Here is an 18560-nt window from a genome sequence, read left to right as displayed (position 1 = left end):
ATCCCTACAGGCCCTGGCCTGGTCTCCCAGCCACCAGAGGGCACCCTCAAAAAAATTGCTAATCTGGCCCCACGCTTTTTGTGACATTCACCTGTCCCCAGTCCCCATCCATTCCCAGAGGGATCAGTCACAGCTGCTTTGCCTGCTCTGCTCAAGGACTGAAATTTGCCACCCAGAGAACGTTGCCAAACAAGCCACCTGTGTGGCTTCCGGGCCAGGGCACTGGGCGATCTCTGAAGTGACACAGGTGGGGCAGTCAGTCCCAGCCAGCAGCTGCAGTATCAAGCACCACACAGGGTCATGAGCCCTGTGCCCACCTGGTTCCCGACCAGATACCCTCTCCTGCAGGCCTCCCCAGCATCATATGTTGAAGTCCTGACCCCCAGAATTGTATTTGGAGATAAGAACTTTGAAGAGGTCCTGAAGTCAGAATGTTCTTCCAGAAGGCTGGCATTGGACATACTGGTTGGCCGCATCCCTGTCCTGGTTCAAGTCCCAGCTCCTCCACTTCCAATCTGGCTTCCTGCTGGTGTGCATCCCAGGAGGCAGCAGGTGATGGTTCAAGTACTTGAGTCCTTGTTACCTATGTGAGACCAGAGGGGAGGAGGAGCCAGAACTAGGGGGAGGAGCTAAAGCCAGGGGGGAGGAGCCAGAACCAGGGGAGGAGGAGCCAGAACCAGGGGAGGAGGAGTCAGTACCTAGGAAGGAGGAACTATCCCTACTAGGCTTTGTCAGCCAAACTAGAGTCAAGTGCAGCTGGAGCAACAGCAGGGCCTACACTCTCATCTCCCTCCCCATTCTGCTCCCTGGGTCTAGACCCCCCTTTTATTCTCATATTGCCCTGTGTATGATCACCATTATTCTATTTTTCAAAATATATATATATATATATATATATATATATTTATTTATTTATATTGGAAAGGCAGACTCAGTGAGAAGGAGATACAGAAAGATCTGTCAGCTGGTTCACTCCTCAAGTGGCTGCAACAGCCAGAGCTGAGCCAGTCTGAAGCCAGGAACCAGGAACCTCCTCCAGGTCTCCCACACGGGTGCAGGGTCCCGAGGCTTTGGGCCATCCTCTATTGCTTTCCCAGACTACAAGCAGGAAGCTGGATGGGAAGTGGAGCACTTGGGACACAAACCAGCATGCATATGGAATCCCGGTGGTTTCAAGGCTAGGATTTAGTCACTAGGCTACCACACCAGGCCCCTTATTCTTAATTTTTTAAAGATGTATTTACTTATTTGAAGGATTTAGTGTCTGACAGAGAGGGAGCACTCTTCCATCTTATGGTTCACTCCCCAACACGCAATGTGGATGCCCCAAGCAGTATTTTCAGCACTAAGCCCGGGCAGCCCCTGGCCAGTGACCCATGGACGTGGAGTTGAAAATGCCAGCTTCCGGCTGCCGAGCTCCTAGTGGCTCAGCTCCAGCTCAGCTCTTCCACCTGCCCCCTCCTCCCAGGCACAGGCAGCATCTTGAAAGCTGTCCCTGATCGTCACCCCAACACCTACATACCTGTGCTGCCTCTGTCTCAGGCTCTGCTTTCTCACAACTCAATCTGGTCCTGCCAAGAGCCCCTGGAGGAAAAGCAGCCAACTGCCATCCAGCATTCTGGAGCAGATGGCTGTGGCCACTGGCAGAAGACTACCGACCAAGCTGGAAGGGTCCCAGACTGGCCTCGGATTGGGGACCATGTCCTGCTGAGGAAGGGGGAGAGCCCTGTGAACCCCAACTTCATGTCCTCCAAGTCACTTCTCAGTGGTATTTGCAAGAGGGATGTTGTGGTCAGGAGGTTCTGCTCTCCTAAGCAAATTGATCCACCTAGAGATTCAGCGTGCTTTGTCGGACTGCCAGCCCAGGTCCCGTCTTCTCCGCTGCTGCTCCAGCTCCCTGTTAAAGCACCTCTGCTGAGCAGGCAGCAGAGGATGGCCCAAGTGTTGGACCCTGCCACCCACGTGGGAGACCCAGACGTAAGTCCAAGCTCTTGGCTTCAGCAGGCCCAGCCCTCATTGTTGCATTTTCTTTTTTTAAACATTTTTTTTTAAAAGGCAGATTTACAGAGAAAGAGGGAGGAAAAATGGAAATCTTGCCTCTGCTAGTTCACTCCCCCAGATGGGCCAGTCTGAAGCCAGGAGCTTCTTCTGAGTCTCCCACATGGGTGCACCGAGGGGGTCCAGAAACTGCTTCTTTTTTTCCAGCCCATTAACAACGGGGGAGCTAAATCGAAAGTGGAGCAACCAGGACTCACACTGGCACCTTTGTGGGATGCTGGCAGCATCACAGGCAGTGGCTTAACACGCTCTGCCACAACTCCGACACCCAGCCCAGTCAGTTGAAAGAGTGAACCAGCTGACGAAGGATCTGTCTCTATGGGAGGCAGGAACTGTATTGTGTTGTGGTGTCCCGTGGGCCAGGACACCACAACAGGAGAGAGAATTTCGAAGGCTTTGAACCCCAAAGGGGTCCAAGGAAGGTCATCTTACTCCTACCCACCCTGAAGTGGGAATATGAGAACCCTGAGGCCCCAGGAAGGGCAGGAAGGGACTGAGGGGGCACCACCAGCTGGTAACAGACCTGGAAAGAAAGCGGAAACTCCTGTTTCTAATTTTCTCCCAACCTCCTGCCATCAACACAGGAGACTGGTTCTCAGTATTCAGTCCAGGAACTAAAGGGGGAAAAAAAAGCTGATAAGAATCTGTGGAATGTGGCTGCTCACAGCTTGGCTGTGGAATTCGGCATCAGATACCCACCCGGCCAGCCAGCCGGCCGCCACTGCTGCAGCATCACCGGATCCCAGCTGTGGGCCCCTTCTGGCTGCTGGGAGTCCGCTGCCGGAAGAACAGGACTCCCCTACAGTGTAAACGTTCAGGGCAGCCGCTGCCTGGGGTCTCCAGCCAGTACGATTCCCCCAGTCATGGACAATCCTCGCCACCCCTCCCAGTAACCTAAGCAACTTGGAAAGCATGGGATGCACACTGTACATCCTCCAAGCCCTCTTCTCTTCCTGCTTCAGTTGGCTGCCATCAAAGCCCCAGCAGGTAGGGGCGGAAACAGGAAGTGATCCCCCGAGACAAAAGGTCTCAGAGGCCAGTCAGTGGAGAGGACCACCCCTCTTCTTATCGTCCAGACCTTCAGAGCCAGACTTCCTGTCCCAGGGGCCTCAAGGTAGTGGGGAAAGCTTTTGTCGCTACACTCTCCAGGGATGACTAATTCGACAAACACTTAAGTATGACACAGTGGCTTCCTAGCTCTGCAAGGCTGTCCCCAAGCTTGGAATTTCGGTGGGGAGTGCTTCCAAAGAGAGTGACCTAAATAGGACACATGGACAGACATCCACAGCTGGCACCTGCCCTAATAGTCACCCCAGGTTCCTGTCTTTGTAGTCCCTGACCCACACATCAGTAAAAGAGCAAATGAATGAAGAAAGTAGCCCAGGGACACAATGAGCTCACTCCTGGAGGACCACCCTGCCACTGCCAGAGGTGCCCCTGCCATTGCCTACCCAGGCTGAGCTGTACCCACCTCCACTCCCATCCCATACCTTTAGTTTTTCTCTTAGGGACACACGTGCCCACCCCTGCCTCCCTAGGAGCTATCCCACTGATCCTGTGTCTCCAGCCCGCTTGGCACAGGTCTGGCCCCTCTCTTTCGGCCCCCCTCAATTCTGCTTATGGCACTCACAGGTGCCACAATACCATGGGGTATCACAATTCTATGGGGTGTCACTGTGTGTTGAGCTTCCCCCAAGCAGGTAGAACCTGCCCCAGCATGTGTCTCACTGGCAGTGTCTGGCATGGAGCGGGCGAGCAACAAGTGTTTGGGAAGGAGGGTCGGGGCCGGCAGGGAAGGGGTTAAATAGGCACAAAGTTGGGGGGAGGGGGCAGGCCTGGAAGAAATCCTGCTCAGGTTCTCACATTCAATCCTGATGTATCTGACCTTGAGACTTTCCCACAGGGACGTGTCTGGGAAGGAGAGGCCGTTGGCACAAGGAGCCCCTCCCACGTGGGTGGCGGTGTCAGAGCTCATCGGGGTTTCCCACGTGGGTGGCAGGAGCACAAGTGCCCGGGACCATCCTCAGCTGCTTCCCACAGGAGCATTAACAGGGAGCTGGAACAGAAGTGGAGCATCCAGGACTCTAACCAATGCTCCATACAAGAATCTGCTTGTTAACCCACTGCACCGCAATGCTAGCCTCTCCTCACCCCCACAAAACAGTGAGTAATCGAGAGCTCCGCCTGCACCCCTTCCCCAGGAAGGCAATCTCCTTCCCTGGACCACCTTGCCCAAGACTGCCTCACCCTCTCCTCCCTCATGGGCTCTCCTCAGGCAACCGAATCTTGTGGGACTAGCACCTGATGACGCTTTTATAATAGGGGGGCATTATTCAGCACAGCTAGAGCCTCATCCTGCAGACACCCCCTCCCAGGGAAAACCCCACCCCACACCTGGGGGGGTTAGGATTTTCTGCCTCCCTAGGTAGAGATAAGGGCACAGGGCTGAGGATAAAGGACACATCTGTACTAGGCTCAGGAGCCGGTCCTTGGGACACACAGGGCACCAGGCCACTGCGCCTGCGGTGACGCCCACTGTCACTCCTGGACTCGCAGTAAGCGGGGTGGGGGTGTGGGCTCCGATCTCTGCAGCCTGCAGATATGGGGTAGTGTCCCATCGGTGAGTCCATGTGCCGTCCTGGCCCCAGTAAGATATCTCACCTGCTGGACTTGGCTCCAGAGGCCATTCAGGAGCCTCTGATTCTGTTCACCACAGGGAACCCCTGGGGAACTCGCCTTCCAGTTCCGCAGGTCCCTCTGAGGCTCAGGAACCCCAAATCCCCCACCTCAGCATCTTCAGTTCTAACACAACAGGTCCACAGCAACACTAGCTCTCTAGCTCATCCCGCCCGGAGATGGTACTCAGTGGAGGCAGGAAGCAGTTAGGGGGTCCATCAGAAGAAAGGATGAGGCTTGCAGAGCTCCTGTCGGAAGCCTTGGCAGCAACGAGAGAACAGATTGCAGCCACACAGAGGCCAGGTGGAGCCACAGAAGCCAGACCCAGCGGAGTGTACACAGGACACAGGTTCTGTCAGTGCTACATTCACGCACAGGCACTGGGGATGCTCACATCCCAGAGGGCAGTACCTGGCCCCAGTCCCAGCTCTGCTTCCCATGCAACTTCCTGCTGAGGCACACTCAAGGAGGCAGCAGGGTCTGCTCACTCAGGGGGGAGACCTGGATTTGAGGTCTAGGGTCCTGGCTTTGGATCTACCTGGTCCTGTCCCGGCTGTTGTGGGCATTTGGGAAATGAACCAGCAGGTGCAAGATTCTCTGTCGGGCCCGGCGGCGTGGCCTAGCGACTAAAGTCCTCGCCTTGAACGCTCCGGGATCCCATATGGACGCCGGTTCTAATCCCGGCAGCTCCACTTCCCATCCAGCTCCCTGCTTGTGGCCTGGGAAAGCAGTCGAGGACGGCCCAAAGATTTGGGACCCTGCACCCGCGTGGGAGACCCGGAAGAGGTTCCAGGTTTCCGGCTTTGGATCGGTGCAGCACCGGCTGTTGCGGCCACTTGGGGAGTGAACCATCGGACGGAAGATCTTCTTCTCTGTCTCTCCTCTCTGTGTATCTGACTTTGTAATAAAACTAAATAAATTTTTTTTAAAAATTCTCTGTGTCTCTGCCTTTTAAATAAAATCAAAATCAAAACATTTTAACATTTTCAGAGGAGGCTACAGTCCTCCAAAATCGGGCTGGTCTCCTGGGCAACCTTCTCCTCAACCACCCACACCCCACCCTGGGGTCCTACATTTCTGCCTGCCCAGTTCTCTGAGCTCCACCCACTTCCTCCTCGATGGTGGGATCCCTCCGGGGCCACAAGCCCCTGTCCTTCACACTCTGGACCCCACGAAGAGTGGCGGTCACACACCTCCCACACAGACCCCTGTTCCTGCATCCCAGCCTGGCCTCACTGCCCAGGTCCCTCATCTTGGCCCTGCTCTCCAGATCCCCCCCAACTATTTTGGAAAAAAAAAAAAAAAAAAAAAAAAAAAAAAATATATATATATATATATATATATATCTTTTATTGGAAAGGCAGATTTATAGAGAGAAAGAGAAACAAAGAGAAAGATCTTCTATCCACTGATTCACTCCCCAAGTGGCCACAATGGCCGGTGCCAAGAGTTTCTTCCAGGTCTCCTATGCGAGTGCAGGGTCCCAAGGCTTTGGGCCCTCCTCGGCTACTTTCCCAGGCCACAGGCAGGAAGTTGGATGAGAAGCGGGGCCACCGGGTTTAGAACCAGCACCCATATGAGATCCCACTGCATGCAAGGCAAGGATTTTAGCTACTGTGCCAGGCCCAGATTCCGCACGCCCCTCCCCTATTTTAAGCATCCAGCTGCCACTGCCTCCCAGTCCAAGCCCTACCATCTTCAAGTCCCCAGTCTCTCCACCCCAGGACAGACAAACGGCATCGTGCTGCGCGGAGCCCCACCAGCCTATGTAGCAGCAGGGACATGACGCCTTTGCCGTGGCCAGAGGGATGGCAGCTCTGTGGGGCAGGGAATGCAGGGCGGGAAGGGGGCTGCTGTGGCCACATCTGGGAGAGACCTTGAACGCCATGCCATGGGATCAGACTCCTGGCCATTGGCTGTGGGGAGCCATCTAGGTAGGGCCAGAGATGAACAGAGCCAAGTTCCAGAAGGTTTTCTTTAGCCACCCCCATGTGCCCACGGACGCCTCCCTCACACATCCAGGCTACCCGCCCAGCAGCCCCGAAATCTGAGCTGCGAGGCCCTCTTTGTTCTCTGTGTGATTAAAGGCAGATGTGGCTGCAGGCGAAGGTGGCAGCACCCACCTTCCCTCATCGGCCCCCACTCCCCTGCCCCCACCAGCAGACATCACAGTGCGGACCACAAGAAAGACCCGGGAGGGAGGGGGCAGCTCCCCACTCCCCAGCCAGGATAAGACGCTGCTTCAAGTTCAAGGGCTCTGTTTCCCAATGGCGTTGATTAAAGGGTTTCCCTCCCAGGAACTGCCTCCCCGCCAGCCCATCACAGTCATCATCATCGACTACCCCAGAACTGCCTTCGCTTCCACCACCAGGCCCGGCCCAAGGCAGGGCGCAGCTGCCTGATGTGGCGTGACTTGTTTGTGGATCTCACCACGAAACCAGGAAAATGAGCTCCCTGGTGACCAGGCCACCCCCACTGTCACTGCCACACGAGAGAGCCGGAACCCAAGGCCTTTCATCAGCAGTCATGCAGTGTCTTTGCCAGGCTCCGGGGTTAGAATTCCTGCGGATAATGTTCTCTGCCCCCACCCCAAAGACCTCACAGCAGGACAACTAGGGGATGGTAACAGCGATGTCACAGGGACAGAAGTTTCTACCACAGCCAAGTAGCCCCCAAGGGTCTGCGAATCAGACCCAGACAAGGATGCTGAGCCCATTCTGCAGATGAACAGACTGTGTCCCCAGGGACGGGTTTCCCGGAGCTGTTTTAGCTGAATGATTGGTCCCATGGTGCGACCAGTTTAAACCATCACCTGTAATGCCACTATCCCGTTCCAGTGTCGCTGTGGATCCCAGCTGCTCCACTTCCCATCCAGCCCTGCTGATGGCCTGGGAAAGCAGTGGAGGATGACCCAAGTGCTTAGGCCCTTGACACTCATGGGGGAAACCTAGAAAAAGCTCTGGGCTCCTGGTGTGGCCCTGCCTACCCTAGTGTGGACTCCTGGCATGCTCTATGACCACACAGTTGCTGTGTCCATCCCGACTCGGGCCCTGAGCTGAAACACACACGTGACCTAGGAGATGAAGCCAAAAAAGCCAGTTCCAGGTCCCAGTTTAGCCACTTCCCAGCAGCAGGGTCTTGGACAAGGCTTTAGCCCATTTTCTTTGTTTGAGGGAGCTGTGGGCATCACAAGAACCCCTCCCCTCACCCAAGAAGTAATGAATGCATGCGTGGTTGGTGTCAAACCAACTTTGGGTCTACAATACTCGCATCATCTTGCTGACACTTCCTGAAGCATGTGGGGGGTCCCAGGGTGGTGGAGTGAGTGTCACGGGTCCCTGCCCTGGATGAATTTAAGAACCAGGATCCCCCCACCAGGCCCTGGCAACCCCAGCACAAAACAGGTGACCCAGCCCTTCCACTCCTGCACGTACAAGCACACACACACACACAGAGACGTGAGTAACAAACTGCTCTCACCACAGGTCCTGGGATGACAAACAAACCAGTGTCTGCTCACATCTGCTCTAGCCCCTCATCCTTGCACTGTGCTGCCCCTCCCCGACCCTGCCCCACCCCACCAGGCTGCTGTCAGCAGAGCTGGGGGCGGCCTGCTGACATGGGGACAGAAGGCTTTGGTTAGCATAGGTCAAGCAGGAGCAAAGGGCACAGGCCCCAGGAGAGACCTGAGGCTGGGAATCGCTCTCCCCTGAGCAAGGAAGGGAGGGACCCAGATCTCTGCAGACTGTGGGACCCCTAATCCCTGAGACTTCCTCATGAGATATTTCTACAGAGGCCCATCCTAAGGTATAATCTGGCAAAGCCAGTTCTCCATCCACACCCAAGTCAAAAGAAACAGGATGCCCCAGCTAAGGCTGGTGGCCTCCATGCCTTCAGGACACTGTTCCTGGTGTACGTCTGATCCACGGGAGCTCCTGGGCCTGGTGGCACCTGCCACGGGCCACCGCCAGCTGCTAGCCCCCAGAGGCCCACAGGGGCAGGGGTAAAAGCCTCCTGTTTTCATCTTCCCTTTCTCAGAAAGCTACTAGAGGATGTGCTCCAGCAGCATCTAAAACATCTGGGGGCTGGCACCATGGCTCAACAGGTTAATCCTCCACCTTCAAGCACTGGCAGCCCATATGGGCTCCAGTTCGTGTTCTGGCTGTTGCACTTCCCATCTAGCTCCCTGCTTACAGCCTGAGAAAGCAGCAGAGGGTGGCCCAAGTCCTTGAAACCCTGCATCCTTGTGGGAAACCCAGAAGATGCTGACTCCCCTGGCTTTGGATCAGCTCAGGTGATCCGTTATGTCCATTAGTTATTTCTCTTTATCCTTTTCTTCGCAAATCTACCTTTCCAATAAAAATAAATAAATCTTTTTTAAAAAGTCACATTCAATGATTTCTTTCTTTCTACTTTCCCAGATTCTCTGCAATAAATATAACCCTGGGGTGGGGGAATAACTAATTTTTGAAAAAAAAAAAGGAAATGTATGACACCCAGGTCAACTCCGCACCTGCTTCGGCCACAGAAGCCTGAGCCGGGCCGCTCCAGCCCTGGGCCACGCCCTCTTTCTGGCCATTCTCTTTACCTGACGCCCACATTTGGTTTCCATTCCTAGCATCATTCTTGGAGCAGCTCAGCTCATTCTGGTTTCAGGCCCAGTGGAAAGCAAAAGGCTTTGGGGAGGGTCGCCTTGCGTCCTGTGGGGGAGTGCTTGGCCCAGCCACCCTCGTAAGGCAAGGCAGGCCGGGCTGCCCACCCGCTGTCAGCAGGGCGGGCGCATTTCCTGGAGCGAGGAAACCCTAGCTCCTCACTGCTCCCCACGGGCCAGCCAGGCTCCGGTACTAATCTCCATTCACAGCCAAGACAGCTGTCCCCACGTGCATGCAGCTGTCCCCACAGCCCCAGCCCGGTAAGTAGACAACTTTTGGCGCCAGCCCCCTCCACCAGTGGCCAGGCAGACTCGCAGGGCAACAAGAGAACAAACCATGGCCACAGTGTGACCGTGTCTCACAGGGTCATGGGAAGGCACGAGAGCCAGATGGACATCCGCTGTTGGGCTACCAGCTAGGCCCAGGCCAGGTGCCAAGGCCTGACCTTGCACGTGAGACGATCCCCATGGTGTTGAGTGAGGCAGAAGCTACCGGGTTGGGGTGGGGGATCCCTGGGGCTGGGCCCTCCTCCAAGCAAACAGCAGACGCTGAGTCTGCACGGTTAGCAAACCCCTTTCTCCTGGGATCCCAGCCCCGCCCGACCTGTCCGGATCATTTTCCTAATGGGGCATCAAGTCCACAAAGGCGGGGGGGGGGTGAGGAAGGGTGGGAGAGGGGAGTAGAGGAGGGGACAGTTGTGCGGGTAGGGTGGATAATCTTCCCTGAGCCCTCTGGGGTCCTGGGGTCTTTAGTCTGTCATCTCCGTGGGTCTTAACCTTCTGGGAATGCCCATCTGAACACCCTGACCCAGGCTTCCTAGATGTGGATGAGACCTCAGCCCCTTCGCAGTCACTGACTCTGAGCTGAGGTCCAGCGGGGGGTCTGGATGGGCCCTCACTGACCACCCCATCACTCTCTCTCACACACACACACACACACCCTCCAAGCCTCCAAAGCCTGGCCTGAGTCCTCTGGGATGAGGCTCCACCCACACCCCCGCCCTTCCCACCCCTCCCATTCCCCTTTCTCAGGCTCCCAGCAGCCTGGAGGGTGGGAGTGAGTTCAGACCAGACCCCACTGCTCAGGCCCTGAGCTGATCCATCCTGCGAGACTCCTCCAGGAAGTCCTCTGCCCTGGGCTTCAGGCACCAGGCCAGGGAGCAAGGGTCTGGATCCCCCCTCTGCAGACCACAGGAAGGGGTTCTGTGGCTTCATCTGGGGGTAAAGCCCTTCCCTGGTGGAGGTTGCACAGTCCCCTGCAGGTTGGCTTACGGGATGCACAGACAGCGCTGGTGAGGCACTGTTCTAAAGCTTTTCAGGTGTTCTTAGAGGGACAGGTATTTTGTTTTTGCTTTTAAGATTTATTATTTTTATTGGAAAGTCATATTTACAGAGAGACGGAGAGAAAGATCTTTCATCCACTAGTTCACTCCCCAAGTGGCCGCAACAGCTGGAGCTGAGATGATCCGAAGCCAGGAGCCAGGAGCCTCCTCCGGGTCTCTCACGTGGGTGCAGGGTCCCAAGGCTTTGGGCCGTCCTCGACTGCTTCCCCAGGCCACAAGCAGGGAGCTGGAAGGGAAGTGGAGCAGCCGGGACACAAAACGGCACCCATATGGGATCCCAGTAGTTGCAAGACAAGGATTTAGCCACTAGGCTACTGCGCCAGGCCCAAGGGAAGGGTGGTTAATGCAAGTGTCAAAAACATGGCCTGGGATACCTGCATCCCATCTCGGAGTGCCTGAAGTTCTCACAGCTTCCTGCTAAGGCACTTCCTGGGAGTCGGGATAGTCAAGTGTTTGGGTCCCTGACACCCATGTGGGACACCTGATGGAGTTCCTGGCTTCAGCCTGACCTGTCCCTGATTGTTGGAAAGCATTCAAGGAGAGTGTCCACAGATGGAAGAGTTTTCTGTAGTTATCTCTGTTTCTCTCATTTTCTCTACCTTCAAAATAAATAAAAATATATAAATCAAAACTTTTAAAATGGAAAAATAAGAGGTCTATTGGGTGCAAAAAATAATCAAAATCTATCATATGGATGGATTTCAAACTTTTTTTCTGCACCAAAGCAAAGTCACTTTTTAAAAAGGGCCCGGCGCAATAGCCTAGTGGTTAAAGTCCTCTCCTTGCACGTGCCGGGATCCCATATGGGAGCAGGTTCTAATCCCAGCAGCCCAGCTTCCCATCCAGCTCCCTGCTTGTGGCCTGGGAAAGCAGTCAAGGACGGCCCAAAGCTTTGGGACTCTGCACCCGGCTCTCTGCACTCTGCTCCTGGCTCCTGGCTTCGGATTGGCTCAGCTCCAGCCATTGCGGCCGCTTCTGGAGTGAACCATTGGATGGAAGATCTTCCTCTCTGTCTCTCCTCCACTCTGTATATCCGCCTTTCCAATAAAAATGAATCTAAAAAAACAAACAACAACATTTTCGGGGACCAGTGCAATGGTTCAACTGGCTAATTCTCTGCTTGTAAGCGCCGGGATCCCATGTGGGCACTGGTTCATATCCTCGCTGCTCCCCTTCCCATCCAGCTCCCTGCTTGTGGACCGGGAAAGCAGCAAAGGATGGCCCAAAGCCTTGGGACCCTGCACCTGCAAGAGAGACCTGGAAAGAAGCTCCTGGCTTCAGATGGGCTCAACCCTGGCCATTGTGGCCACTTGGGGAGTGAACCAGTGGATGGAACATCTTTCTCTCTGTTTCTCCTCTTTGTAAATATACCTTCCATAAATAAATGAATAAATATTTCTTTTAAAAGCCAGAGTTACACACACCAAAAGAGTTCTTCCATCTAATGATTCTTTCATTCCTCAGATGCCCACAACAGCCAGTGCTGACCCAGGTCTCCCATGTGGGTGGCAGAGGCCCAAGGACTTAGGTCATCCTTGGGCTGCTTTCCCACGTGCCTCAGCAGGAAGCTGGAGCAGCAGGGACTCGAACCTGCACTCGGATGTAGGATGCTGGCATTGGAGGTAGTAGCTTACCAACAGTGGCACTGGGATGGTCTCTTCCAGGTCTCCAAAGCTTCACGCCTGGGAGACAGATACAGGAAGGCAGATCTAGGGAGGCTGAGGCTCCTGGATGCCCGGATGGGCGGGGGGCCAAGTTAACACGACTGCCTGCAGGGTCCCCGGGAGACCCTGTGCAGAGCACACATTCCTCAAATCCTCTTGGTGGTGATTTCTGCTCCCCTCCCCCGCCACAGGCGTTCTTGGGCTGGCTCCAGCTCCCCCCACACTCCCCAGCAGCGGCAGTGGAGCAGCGTCGGTCGGCCCAGCTGGAACCAAGAGAGAGAAACCCAAAGCTGTGTTCCCGCGGCTGCAGTCCTGGGAACGGCTTTTCAACTAACAGAGAAGCTGGAGGGGAGAGAGGAATGGGATGGGGACAGAGGAGAGCCAACATTTTGCCAAGTGCCTTGCCACACATGGGTCTGCAGCCCTGTGTCCCCACTTCAAGGCACTAAGCCAATGGCCAACTATGTGGTCCCTTGAAGAAGAAGTGACTCCTGGAGCTGGGAATCAAGCTCGGAGGAGGACCTCCCTCTTGGGTCCCCCAGGATTGCAGAAGAAAGAGGAGGAGGCGCCTGTGTATCCATCCATCCATTTGTCCTCATGCACACGCTTAGCAAACATTGAACTCTTTTGTGCACACCCAGGGCGAGGCGGCGAAAGCCGGGTATGAGAACTCCATGGCAGAACTGAAGGGGACAGTCAGGCTCTCTCTGTCTCCAGACCCTGCACCCTCAGTTGTAGTGGCTGCATTTCGAACACGGTCAGCCAGAAAATGTTCTGTCTGCACAGGACACGCAGCTCTCAGCAACGTGGTCTAATGGCCATGCACATGGTATTGACAGCGTCTGAGGTTATGTGTGCAGGATCCTGCAACACTACCCTGGTGCATTAAGATGTTGGCAGCCCTGGAGGAGAGGAGGAGGAACGGCTACGTTTTACAAAAGCACAGTGGATGTGCACTGTGGGCTTCATTGCCTTTTCAGAGAAAGTTGTCAAGTCTTTGTGAGCTAAGGAAGCAGAGCAGGGGGCTGCAGACCAGCCAGCTCTGAGTGTCCCCTCATCTGCGCCATCCACAGCCCCTGCCAGGCCGCCGCCCTGGTCCAGCCACTCCAAAGCCACCCCAAGTCCACATCAGCCAGGCTCTATCCTACGACACCCAGGGTGGCTTCCAAGAATCCTGCTCACCCTCCAACCACAATGCCTCCCGGAAGTCTCCAGGGTTTAGCCTCGTCTACCAAAGCCAGCATTTCTCTAAATGTGTTAGGGTCCCCCAGATAAGGGCTCATCCATGGTGTGAACCTTATTTATGGTGTGAACTAAAGTCAGTGTCAGGAGTAACCCCATTTTGCATATGAGAAGAGTGGGTATACAAAGGCTCCCAGATTCCCCTGTACAAGCCCTTGCACCATCACCTACAATACAGGTATACCATAGCAGCGCCTGTTTGAGTCCTGGCTGCTCTGCTTCCAAGCCAACTCCCTGCTAACGCGCCTGGGAAAGCAGCAGAGGGTGGCCCAAGTACTTGGGTCCCTGCCTCAAGTCCCAGGTGTTAGGCACTGTGCTTGTCAAGGGCAGTAGTAGAATATGTGTGTATATATATTTATTGATTAAAGACTTTCCTGTTTTCAATCAGTAAAAGGCAGAGTGACAGTGAGCGAGAGAAAGATCTTCCCTCTGTTGGTTCACTTCCCAAATGGCAACAACCAGGGCTGAGATCAACTGAAGCCAAGAGCCAGGAACCCCATCCTGGTTTTCTGCATTGAGTGCAAGGACCCAGTTATGCAAGCCACCACCTGCTGCCTCCCTGGTGCACCAGCCAGTAAGCCGGATCAGAATGGAGCAGCCAAGACTTGAACCAGCGTTCTGATAGCGGTTACAGTTGCCATAAGTCACAGTCCAACTCACTGCAACACAATGTCTGTTCCCAGATTATATCTGACCTACGACCCCAGACGTGTCACCAAGTATGTGAGGGGTACCCACTTGTGCCTTTGCCCTGGGTCCTGTAAATGTTGGGGTATTTCCTGTAGAACCCCTGGGTGCTACAATGTAACCCCACCCCATCCCACTGGCAGGATTCAAGTTAGGACTGCCTTGTAACAACACATCAGGCTCCTCAGCTAACGGCCACTCTGGTGATTCACGTCACAGAGCAGCGACCACATTACAAGGGGGCAAAAAGCTGGGTGCAGGGGCCCACAGTTGGCCAGGTGGTTAAAATGCTCCTTTTCCTTACTGGGGTACCTGGTACATGCTTGGCTCTGGCTAAATGACATCCTGGGAAGCAGTGGTAATGGCTCAAGTCTTCAGGTTCGGCCACTCATGTTGGAGACCCGGATGGAGTTCCTGGCTCCTGGTTTCAGCCCTGGCCCAGCCCTGGCTGTTGCAAGCCTTTAGGGAGTGACCCAGCAGGTAGAAGATTCTCTCTCTCTCTCTCTCTGTTTTCATGCCTTTGAAATAGCATAAATATAAATACACTGTATGGACCAAGTGCTTGGGCACCTGCACCCATGTGGGAAACTTAGCAGAAGCTCCTGGCTCCTGCCTGGGCCAGTCCTAGCTGTGGTGGGCATCTGAGGATGAACTAGTGGACGGAAGAACTCTCTCTTTCTCTGTCACTCCACTAGCAGACAGCTGGATCACAAGTGGAGCAGCTGGGACTCGAACGAGAGCCCACAGGGAATGCTGGCGCTGTAAGGTGGCGGCTTTGCTGACTGTGGAACAACACCGGATCCCAAATAAACTTTTTTTTTTTTTAATTCGAAGATGTTCAAGTTTGTCATATAAAACGACGCGGTGTTTAGCCAGAGCTTACACACTCCCTCCTGTAGACCTCACAGAATCCAGGGTCAGGTAACCGCTAAGGAAACGGCTGCTACTCTGCGTTGTTTAGGGAACAAGAAGGGCAAAACCGAGTCTGCAGAGGCGGCGGTATACCTTTTTTTTTTTTTTCAAAGACCTGTGACCGGGGGTGGGGTTGGGGGAGATTGGGGTACAGAGCCCCTGGCCCAGCCCCAGCGCTCTCTAGAACATCCACTTAGCAAATAGCTTTCCTGGGCGTTCACACACCTGCAGGTCGATTCCTGGGCTGTTGCCATGAATATCTTTGTATCCCTATCCGCTTACCAGGGAACAGGCCCCTTTCAGGTCCTGAGCTCCATGACCCCCCCACCCCTCCGGGGAGACGTTGGCGAGGGGTTGAGGGCGCACACACGGGTCCGGGCTGTGTGCCAGGGCGCCACCAGAATCGGGCGCGCGTCGCACTTGCCAGTCAGCGCGGGAGCTCGAGTTCCCGCGGGTGGCGCCAGCGCCGCCGATTCGCGTTTTGCGGCTGGGGCAGAAGGGCGGGTGAAGACGCGGCGCGAAGCCTCCGGGGTTGATGGGAAGGGGGGGTGGCCAAGGCTCCACCTGGTGTCGGCGAGGCCAGGGGTCGGTCCGCGGGCTCTCCGGGTCCAGCGCAGAGATGCAGCCGAGCACCCCCGGGTTGGCGCTGGCCTGGGGACTGGCTCTCCCGCGGCATGGCCACCTCGGGCTGCCCGGAACAACCCCGCCAACCTGTGGCGCCACACAAAGCGCCGTGGTGCAGGTGAGCGCGGCGCAGCCACGTGGGCCGGGGGATGTCCCAGGGAGGCGCACCGCGGGCGCCGACGCCGCACTTTTTGTGCCCCTCAGGAGGGCGGAGGTTGGGAAAGCAAAGAAAGGAGGGAAGAAAGTGGGCGCGGCCAGAGATCCACCCCCCACTTCAGCCCGGGCCCCATCCTCAGACCCCCTGCCCTGTGCGTTCCCCCACTCGTCCCCCGCCAGACCCGGTTGTCCCAGTCCCCGACTCTCGAGATCCCCAATTGTCTGCGCCTCCAGCCCCCCTGTTCAAAATTCCTGAGGTCCCAAAGCCCGCGTCCCAGGCCACACACACACACCCTCCACACCCCCATGATCTTCGGGGTCCCCACAGCGCCGAGCCTCTCACTCACCGGCGGCTCGCGTAGCCGCTGCCCGGGGAGCCGGCGGCAGGCTCCGGGTAAGCGTGCGGCTGCGGCAGGGCTGCGGCCGGGTAGGGGTAGAGGAAGCCGGTGGCCAGCGCCGACCCACACAGGCAGCAGCACGCCCACGGCAGAAACAGGGCCAGCTTCATCCTGCGCGGCCGCCCGCGGGGACGCGAAGTCCCCGCAGTGCCCGGCGCGAGGACAATGAGCAGCGCGCCCGCGGCCGGACCGAACCCGCGGCTCCGGCCGGGAAGCGAGCGCAGCCGTCTTCGAGCTGGGAGTGTGTCTGGGGCGGTGCGGGGGTAGGGGGGCGCCCCACGCCTCCCCGAGGCCGCCTTTTCAGACTCGGCGAGGTGGGCTCAGCGCCGTCAAAGGGGGCGTGGGGCTTCCTTATTAACCCTTGGCGGCCCGGCGCCTCTGCGCTGCGGGGGTGGGAGGGACTGAGTAGGGGGGCGCGGGGCTGAGGCGGGCGGGGAGAAGGAAGGCAACTGTGTGAATTGAGGTTCCTCCTAGGGTTGAGCAGGCTGGCTGCCATGTCTGAAGCCCTGGGTTGAAGTCCTGGCTTGGAATTCCAGCTTCCTGCTGATGCTCCTCCTAGGAGACTGCAGATAATGGCTCAAGTTCTGGGGTCCTTTGCGACTCACGTGGGAGACCGGTGGAATTCCAGGCTGCTTGCTGTCTTTGGCCTGGCCCATTGGGAACATTTGGGGGAGCAAGCCATTCCTTTCTCAAAAAAAAAAAAAAAAAAAAAAAGCAAAAATAAATGAAAAAGATAAATAGCTTTTGTTTCGAAAGTGAACACTAGCAAAAGGCCTACTGTCTCTGGGCAGGCTCTGGGATCAACCCTCCACGGGCCAGGGAAGCCATTCCTTTCTAGCTCCAGCTGCCCTCTTACCAACTGACTATTTTTTCCCTCCTCTTCCTCCCCACCCCCAGAACCACAGACTCAGAAGGCACCCTGTGTGGACAGGGCATCGGTGCTTGAACCCTACCTGCAGGACATATGTAACCTGAGATCCAACTGCACTCCGCTGCCCAGGTGTCTCATCTTCCTGAAAGGCTGGCAGAGGCCCCAGGCTCCTGGTTTTCAGAGTTTTTAAAGAAGTGAATACATAAGGCTGAGGGTGCTACATTCAAGTCCCACCTGCTCCGTTTCTGATCCAGCTCCCTGCTACTGCTCCTGGGAAAAGCAGAGCAGGATGGCTCTAATGCATGGGACCTTGCCAACCAGGTGGCAGACCCAAACCAAGTTCCAAGTTCCTTCCACTCGGCCCAGCCCTGGCTGTTGTGGCCATCTGGGGAGTAAACCAGCAGATGGAAAAATCTTTCCTTTTCTCTTTGTGTCGCCTCTCTCTGCCACTGTGCCTTTCAAATCAATACCATCGATCTTGTTTTGTTGTTGGGGTTTTTTTTGTTTGTTTGTTTTTTTAAGAAACGGAACTTCAAGTTTGCTTTGGTGTGAGAATTATTGAAGTCTTTTCACCATGTGCATTTTTCATCAGTCTTTTGAAGATCCTTTGTAGGGATGGACTTTAAAATCTTTGGCATAAAAACTCACTTAGCCTTTCTCTCTGTGTTCTAGAAACTTCCTGAAGTTCCCCCCCCTCAATCAATCCATGTCCCAAGAGACCCTTGGCAACCCCTACCCCCCAGGCTGCACCTCCCAGTCCCCCTGCTCTCCTGGGAACCTGATTTCTGCACTGCCCAATCCTGGGTCTCTGCTAGACGTGTGCTTCCTTCCTCTTCCTCTTGCCTTCTATCCTTCCCCCCAGGGGCCTAAAAGATTTGGAGAATTTGGGTTATCAAGGGGGTTCTCACTGCCTCCTCCAAAAGGAATTCCAACTGTGCTCCTAGGGCAGTTGGCCAATACCTGACAAGTGATGAGGTCATCTTCCCCCCAAGGAATGTGTCAGCTCTGTCTCCCATCTTCCCCCCTGCACCCCCTACCTAACGCCCGCCCCTGTCCTGGGAGCTTGGAGACACGCAGCATTCCTTGTGGTTGCAAACCGGTTTCATCCTGCAGCTGTCCAGGGATCAGAGGCAGCCTTGGGAGCTTGTGTCTCCAGCACCCCGTGGGCTGCACCCCAGCTGGAGGGGTCCCGGAGATATGAGGAGATGCTGCCGTATGGCATGGTGCAGGAGAGGATGGAAACATCCCAGGAGCAGTGGTCCCAGTTCTGTCCTTGTC

General features: G+C 55.7%; 1 protein-coding gene across 2 annotated transcripts in view; it reads right to left on the bottom strand.

Moving 5' to 3' along the window:
• Positions 1-16729, bottom strand: part of COL26A1 (collagen type XXVI alpha 1 chain) — a 65205-nt gene extending 48476 nt beyond the window's left edge. For both annotated transcript variants that reach the window (XM_012927553.2, XM_004586966.2), the window contains exon 1: positions 16361-16729. In XM_012927553.2, coding sequence (XP_012783007.1) covers positions 16361-16521 — 161 coding nt within the window. In that variant the 5' untranslated portion in view covers positions 16522-16729. The remainder of the gene's footprint in view (positions 1-16360) is intronic.
• Between the last annotated feature and the right edge of the window lie 1831 nt (positions 16730-18560).

Source organism: Ochotona princeps, chromosome 24 (genome assembly GCF_030435755.1).
Source record: "Ochotona princeps isolate mOchPri1 chromosome 24, mOchPri1.hap1, whole genome shotgun sequence".
Taxonomy (NCBI): Eukaryota; Metazoa; Chordata; class Mammalia; order Lagomorpha; family Ochotonidae; genus Ochotona; species Ochotona princeps.
This window is presented reverse-complemented; position numbering and strand designations above follow the sequence as displayed.